General features: G+C 48.3%; 1 protein-coding gene across 1 annotated transcript in view; it reads right to left on the reverse strand.

Moving 5' to 3' along the window:
• LOC110517047 (protein diaphanous homolog 3) overlaps nucleotides 1-7,244 on the reverse strand; it is a 536,597-nt gene that overhangs the window by 256,151 nt on the left and 273,202 nt on the right. Inside the window, exons 15-16 of the mRNA XM_036951469.1 lie at nucleotides 7,209-7,244; nucleotides 3,917-4,021 (exon numbers count right to left, since the gene is read on the reverse strand). The exon at nucleotides 7,209-7,244 is cut by the window's right edge and continues 29 nt beyond it. Coding sequence (XP_036807364.1) covers nucleotides 3,917-4,021; nucleotides 7,209-7,244 — 141 coding nt within the window. The remainder of the gene's footprint in view (nucleotides 1-3,916; nucleotides 4,022-7,208) is intronic.

Below are 7,244 nucleotides of genomic sequence, written 5' to 3' on the forward strand. Positions count from 1 at the left end.
CTGGAAGTGAGGCCAGTATACCCCACACAACAGGGCTGGATGTGAGGCCAGTATACCCCACACAACAGGGCTGGATGTGAGGCCAGTATACCCCACACAACAGGGCTGGATGTGAGGCCAGTATACCCCACACAACACAGCTCAGTGTGAGGCCAGTATACCCCACACAACACAGCTCAGTGTGAGGCCAGTATACCCCACACAACACAGCTCAGTGTGAGGCCAGTATACCCCACACAACACAGCTCAGTGTGAGGCCAGTATACCCCACACAACACAGCTCAGTGTGAGGCCAGTATACCCCACACAACACAGCTCAGTGTGAGGCCAGTATACCCCACACAACAGGGCTGGATGTGAGGCCAGTATACCCCACACAACAGGACTGGATGTGAGGCCAGTATACCCCACACAACAGGGCTGGATGTGAGGCCAGTATACCCCACACAACAGGGCTGGATGTGAGGCCAGTATACCCCACACAACACAGCTCAGTGTGAGGCCAGTATACCCCAAACAACAGGGCTGGATGTGAGGCCAGTATACCCCACACAACAGGACTGGATGTGAGGCCAGTATACCCCACACAACAGGGCTGGATGTGAGGCCAGTATACCCCACACAACAGGGCTGGATGTGAGGCCAGTATACCCCACACAACAGGACTGGAAGTGAGGCCAGTATACCCCACACAACAGGGCTGGATGTGAGGCCAGTATACCCCACACAACATGACTGGAAGTGAGGCCAGTATACCCCACACAACAGGGCTGGATGTGAGGCCAGTATACCCCACACAACAGGACTGGATGTGAGGCCAGTATACCCCACACAACAGGACTGGATGTGAGGCCAGTTTACCCCACACAACAGGGCTGGATGTGAGGCCAGTATACCCCACACAACAGGACTGGAAGTGAGGCCAGTATACCCCACACAACAGGGTTGGATGTGCTCCAAACGGCCCCATACTCCCTATACCATGCACTAGGGCCCATAGCACCACTACATAGTGAATAGTGGTCCATTTGGAACCCAAGGCGCTGTGAGGCAGTATAGCACCACTACATAGTGAATAGTGGTCCATTTGGAACTCAAGGCGCTGTGAGGCAGTATAGCACCACTACATAGTGAATAGTGGTCCATTTGGAACCCAAGGCGCTGTGAGGCAGTATAGGACCACTACATAGTGAATAGTGGTCCATTTGGAACCCAAGGCGCTGTGAGGCAGTATAGCACCACTACATAGTGAATAGTGGTCCATTTGGAACCCAAGGCGCTGTGAGGCAGTATAGCACCACTACATAGTGAATAGTGGTCCATTTGGAACCCAAGACGCTGTGAGGCAGTATAGGACCCCTACATAGTGAATAGTGGTCCATTTGGAACCCAAGGCGCTGTGAGGCAGTATAGCACCACTACATAGTGAATAGTGGTCCATTTGGAACCCAAGGCGCTGTGAGGCAGTATAGCACCACTACATAGTGAATAGTGGTCCATTTGGAACCCAAGACGCTGTGAGGCAGTATAGGACCACTACATAGTGAATAGTGGTCCATTTGGAACCCAAGACGCTGTGAGGCAGTATAGCACCACTACATAGTGAATAGTGGTCCATTTGGAACCCAAGACGCTGTGAGGCAGTATAGGACCACTACATAGTGAATAGTGGTCCATTTGGAACCCAAGGCGCTGTGAGGCAGTATAGGACCACTACATAGTGAATAGTGGTCCATTTGGAACCCAAGGCGCTGTGAGGCAGTATAGCACCACTACATAGTGAATAGTGGTCCATTTGGAACCCAAGGCGCTGTGAGGCAGTATAGGACCACTACATAGTGAATAGTGGTCCATTTGGAACCCAAGGCGCTGTGAGGCAGTATAGCACCACTACATAGTGAATAGTGGTCCATTTGGAACCCAAAAAAGAAAGACAACAGCTTCTATCAAAACACACTATGACAATTACTGCTCACCTCAAATGGCCGAAAGACAACAGCTTCTATCAAAACACACTATGACAATTACTGCTCACCTCAAATGGCCGAAAGACAACAGCTTCTATCAAAACACACTATGACAATTACTGCTCACCTCAAATGGCCGAAAGACAACAGCTTCTATCAAAACACACTATGACAATTACTGCTCACCTCAAATGGCCGAAAGACAACAGCTTCTATCAAACCACACTAAGACTATTACTGCTCACCTCAAATGGCCGAAAGACAACAGCTTCTATCAAACCACACGATGACAATTGGATTAGACTATTTTAATAAATACATAACAGTCTCCTCTATTGACCTGTTCTGACGGACACAGCTAAATTAAAATGCTGAATTACCCAACTGGTAATTGAAGACTATAAGCTATAATCAGCGGTAGGATTACCCAACTGGTAATTAAAGACTATGAACTATAATCAGCGGTAGGATTACCCAACTGGTAATTGAAGACTATAAGCTATAATCAGCGGCAGGATTCAGAACGTCACGCACCACTTGATGATTCAACAGCTAGACGTTTTACTTCAAATGAGGCACGCAAATCAAATCTATATACAGGCTATATACAGTAGAGAGGCTACAACCCCTTGGGTTGTGCCGTGGCGGAGGTCTTTGTGGGCTATACTCAGCCTTGTCTCAGGATGGTAAGTTGGTGGTTGAAGATATCCCTCTAGTGGTGTGGGGGCTGTGCTTTGGCAAAGTGGGTGGGGTTATATCCTTCCTGTTTGGCCCTGTCCGGGGGTGTCCTCGGAGTGGGCCACAGTGTCTCCTGACCCCTCCTGTCTCAGCCTCCAGTATTTATGCTGCAGTAGTTTATGTGTCGGGGGGCTAGGGTCAGTTTGTTATATCTGGAGTACTTCTCCTGTCCTATTCGGTGTCCTGTGTGAATCTAAGTGTGCGTTCTCTTTATCTTGCTTCAAAGTCGCCTATAGCCAAACCAAACAATGTAACCAGTAGCCTATAGCCAAAACCCCACCATATCGTGGAGCAATCATTGTATAGAGACATTGCAACAAGTAGCCTCATATTAGCATGTCATGCTAGTTGATGATAATCCTAGTCATATTAGCATCCCATGCTAGTTGATGATAATCCTATTCATATTAGCATCCCATGCTAGTTGATGATAATCCTAGTCATATTAGCATCCCATGCTAGTTGATGATAATCCTAGTCATATTAGCATCCCATGCTAGGTGATGATAATCCTAGTCAAATTAGCATCCCATGCTAGTTGATGATAATCCTAGTCATATTAGCATCCCATGCTAGGTGATGATAATCCTAGTCAAATTAGCATCCCATGCTAGTTGATGATAATCCTAGTCAAATTAGCATCCCATGCTAGTTGATGACAATCCTAGTCATATTAGCATCCCGTGCTAGTTGATGATAATCCTAGTCAAATTAGCATCCCATGCTAGTTGATGATAATCCTAGTCATATTAGCATCCCATGCTAGCTGTTTCATCTTCGGATCTTCCCTCTCAATTTCAAGTAGATATTTTCATCATAGATCGACATCGGCCAGTGATTTTGCCGTTCGTTACGCGAGTCTTGTTGACCGAGGAAAAGTTCACGTGGGACGGTTATTTCTGAAATGTTGTGAAGTGAGGATCGGTATTCACGTGGGACGGTTATTTCTGAAATGTTGTGAAGTGAGGATCGGTATTCACGTGGGACGGTTATTTCTGAAATGTTGTGAAGTGAGGATCGGTACTCGGTAGGGAGGACGCAACGCCGTTTAACTACCATAAAACCTAAATGTGATTTGTGTCATTCTGAGCACCGTGGGTGGACGCCCTAATCAGGGTTCGATGCATTCCTCAAATGTCCGGGCCACATTTTCCTCACAGAAACCCAGGTGTGTGTCTGTCTGTCTGTCTGTGGGTGTGGTGTGGAGTTACCTGGGACTTGAAGGCAAGTAGCTCTGCCTGCAATTCATTGATCTTCTCTTCACTCTTAAGCAGCTGAGCCTGAGCCTCCTGTCGACCCAGGTACTCCTCGTCAAACTGGAGACAGAGACAGAGAGACAGAGAGAGAGAGAGAGAGAGAGAGAGAGAGAGAGAGAGAGAGAGAGAGAGAGAGCGAGAGAGAGAGAAAGGGGAGGGAGAGAGAGAGAGACAGAGAGAGAAAGGAGGGAGAGACAGAGAGAGAGAGAGACAGAGAGAAAGGAGGGAGAGAGAGAGAGAGAGAGAGAAAGGGGAGGGAGAGAGAGAGACAGAAACAGAGACAGAGAGAGAAAGAGGAGGGAGAGAGAGAGAGAGAGAGAGAGAAAGAGGAGGGAGAGAGAGAGAGAGAGAGAGAGAAAGAGGAGGGAGAGAGAGAGAGAGAGAGAGAAAGAGGAGGGAGAGAGAGAGAGAAAGAGGAGGGAGAGACAGAGAGAGAGAGAGAGAGAGAGAGAGAGAGAGAGAGAGAGAGAGAGAGAAAGAGGAGGGAGAGAGAGAGACAGAGAGAGAGAAAGGAGGGAGAGAGAGAGAGAGAGAGAGAAAGGGGAGGGAGAGAGACAGAAACAGAGACAGAGAGAGAAAGAGGAGGGAGAGAGAGAGAGAGAAAGAGGAGGGAGAGACAGAGAGAGAGAGAGAGAGAGAGAGAGAGAGAAAGAGGAGGGAGAGAGAGAAAGAGGAGGGAGGGAGAGAGAGAGACAGAGAGAGAGAAAGGAGGGAGAGACAGAGAGAGAGAGAGAGAAAGGAGGGAGAGACAGAGAGAGAGAGAGAGAAAGGGGAGGGAGAGAGACAGAAACAGAGACAGAGACAGAAAGAGGAGGGAGAGAGAGAGAGAGAGAAAGAGGAGGGAGAGAGAGAGGGAGAGAGAGAGGCAAAGCACACAAAACTCAGTCCCTTCGTAAGGGAAAAGACGGTGTGTTTAGTTGAACTGTTCTAGCTGTTCTTTAAGTCGTTGAATGTTCTCCTCGCTTCCCAATGTATATGTTTAGGAGGCAAGGAAAAGGGACGCAAGGAATGACTTGAGATTCACCCGGTCTCTCTACCTATTTCTGTTGTGTTGATGTGTTGCACCTCACACACACACACACACACACACACGGATCACACTCCCACCAGGCAGTCTGTATCCCCTGCGGTTCAGACAGAGGTTCATTAAATCAGACCAGACTAGACTCTCCTCAATACTCCAGTCACATCACATTTGTCACAAGCTCTTCATACAACAGGTGTAGACTAACCAGGCTGACCACGCCAACCCGCGTCGCGTGCGAAGAGCGCTGCAAAATAAATTTAGAAATCTATATTATTCAATTATTGCAGCCGCGCGTCAACGAGCGTCTGCGTTGCCAAGGGCTAAAATAGAAGTCAGTTCTATTTGTGACGCAGATCACGCTGCAAGTCCCATCTCCTCATTGGTTAAACCGGCGTGGGAGACTGAAAGACGTACGAGGTCGGTGGCGGTAACGCACCTCATTTATGAAAGTTGCTAATCGCAATATAAAGTCAAGAGAAGAAAAGACCTGGAAGGAAAAACGATTCGGTCGACTGGTTTATGTGTCGTAGTAGAGGACCTTGTGCATTTCAGGTAAAACAACAAACTCAATGTTTATATCCCCAGGACAAATTAGCTCGCAACAGCAAGCTAGCTAGCTAAATTGCCATAAATGTTTAATTATTTTCGACCGGTCCCCAAATTAATATAAATTGGTTTAGAGTTTGTTTTGATATTTTAACCTGCATGTCGTGATCACGTTTGGTGTAGGGGGACAAAATACATGTATGCACGATGGCGCACGATGACGCACGATGACGCACGATGACGCACGATGACGCACGATGACGCACGATGACGCACGATGACGCACGATGGCGCAGGCCGGTTTGGTTTCTGTGTAACAGTGAAATGCTTGTTCATGGAGGGAGGGATGGATGTATAGCCCAGTTACTGGCCCAATGCTGGGACACAGATTTATATAGCCCAGTTACTGGCCCAATGCTGGGACACAGAGTTATATAGCCCAGTTACTGGCCCAATGCTGGGACACAGGGTTATATAGCCCAGTTACTGGCCCAATGCTGGGACACATGGTTTTATAGCCCAGTTACTGGCCCAATGCTGGGACACAGGGTTACAGCCCAGTTACTGACCCAATGCTGGGACACAGGGTTATATAGCCCAGTTACTGGCCCAATGCTGGGACACAGGGTTATATAGCCCAGTTACTGGCCCAATGCTGGGACACAGAGTTATATAGCCCAGTTACTGGCCCAATGCTGGGACACAGAGTTATATAGCCCAGTTACTGGCCCAATGCTGGGACACAGGGTTATATAGCCCAGTTACTGGCCCAATGCTGGGACACAGATTTATATAGCCCAGTTACTGGCCCAATGCTGGGACACAGGGTTATATAGCCCAGTTACTGGCCCAATAATGGGACACAGGGTTATATAGCCCAGTTACTGGCCCAATGCTGGGACACAAGGTTATATAGCCCAGTTACTGGCCCAATGCTGGGACACAGGGTTATATAGCCCAGTTACTGGCCCAATGCTGGGATACAGGGTTATATAGCCCAGTTACTGGCCCAATGCTGGGACACAGGGTTATATAGCCCAGTTACTGGCCCAATGCTGGGACACATGGTTATATAGCCCAGTTACTGGCCCAATGCTGGGACACATGGTTTTATAGCCCAGTTACTGGCCCAATGCTGGGACACAGGGTTATATAGCCCAGTTACTGGCCCAATGCTGGGACACAGGGTTATATAGCCCAGTTACTGGCCCAATGCTGGGACACAGGGTTATATAGCCCAGTTACTGGCCCAATGCTGGGACACAGGGTTCCAGGCCAGTTACTGGCCCAATGCTGGGATATAGTGTGTGTGTGTGTGTGTGTGTGTTAATGTGCATCTAGAATCCTCTCTCAGCAACATGAACTTTGACCCTCTACTATGGAGGAAATCAATGCAGTGGGGTGGGGGGGTGGGGGGGTGGGTGTTAATCTGTGAACTGTGTTAATTACCAGCGACTGTGTTAGTGATTTCTAGTGATCTGCTCCTAGTCAGGGGAAGGTTAGATGATATACTCTGTAATGACATCCCATGGTGGGGACCTTTAAACAACGTGTGGGTGGAGGTAGGAACTAACGGTTCAGTGTGTGTTAATGTGCATCTAGAATCCTCTCTCAGCAACATGAACTTTGACCCTGGTGGAGGTAGGAACTAAAGGTTCAGTGTGTGTTTGTTACCTTCAGAGCCAAGTCAGCAGCTCTCAGCTCACACTC

Source organism: Oncorhynchus mykiss, chromosome 18 (genome assembly GCF_013265735.2).
Source record: "Oncorhynchus mykiss isolate Arlee chromosome 18, USDA_OmykA_1.1, whole genome shotgun sequence".
Lineage (NCBI taxonomy): Eukaryota > Metazoa > Chordata > Actinopteri > Salmoniformes > Salmonidae > Oncorhynchus > Oncorhynchus mykiss.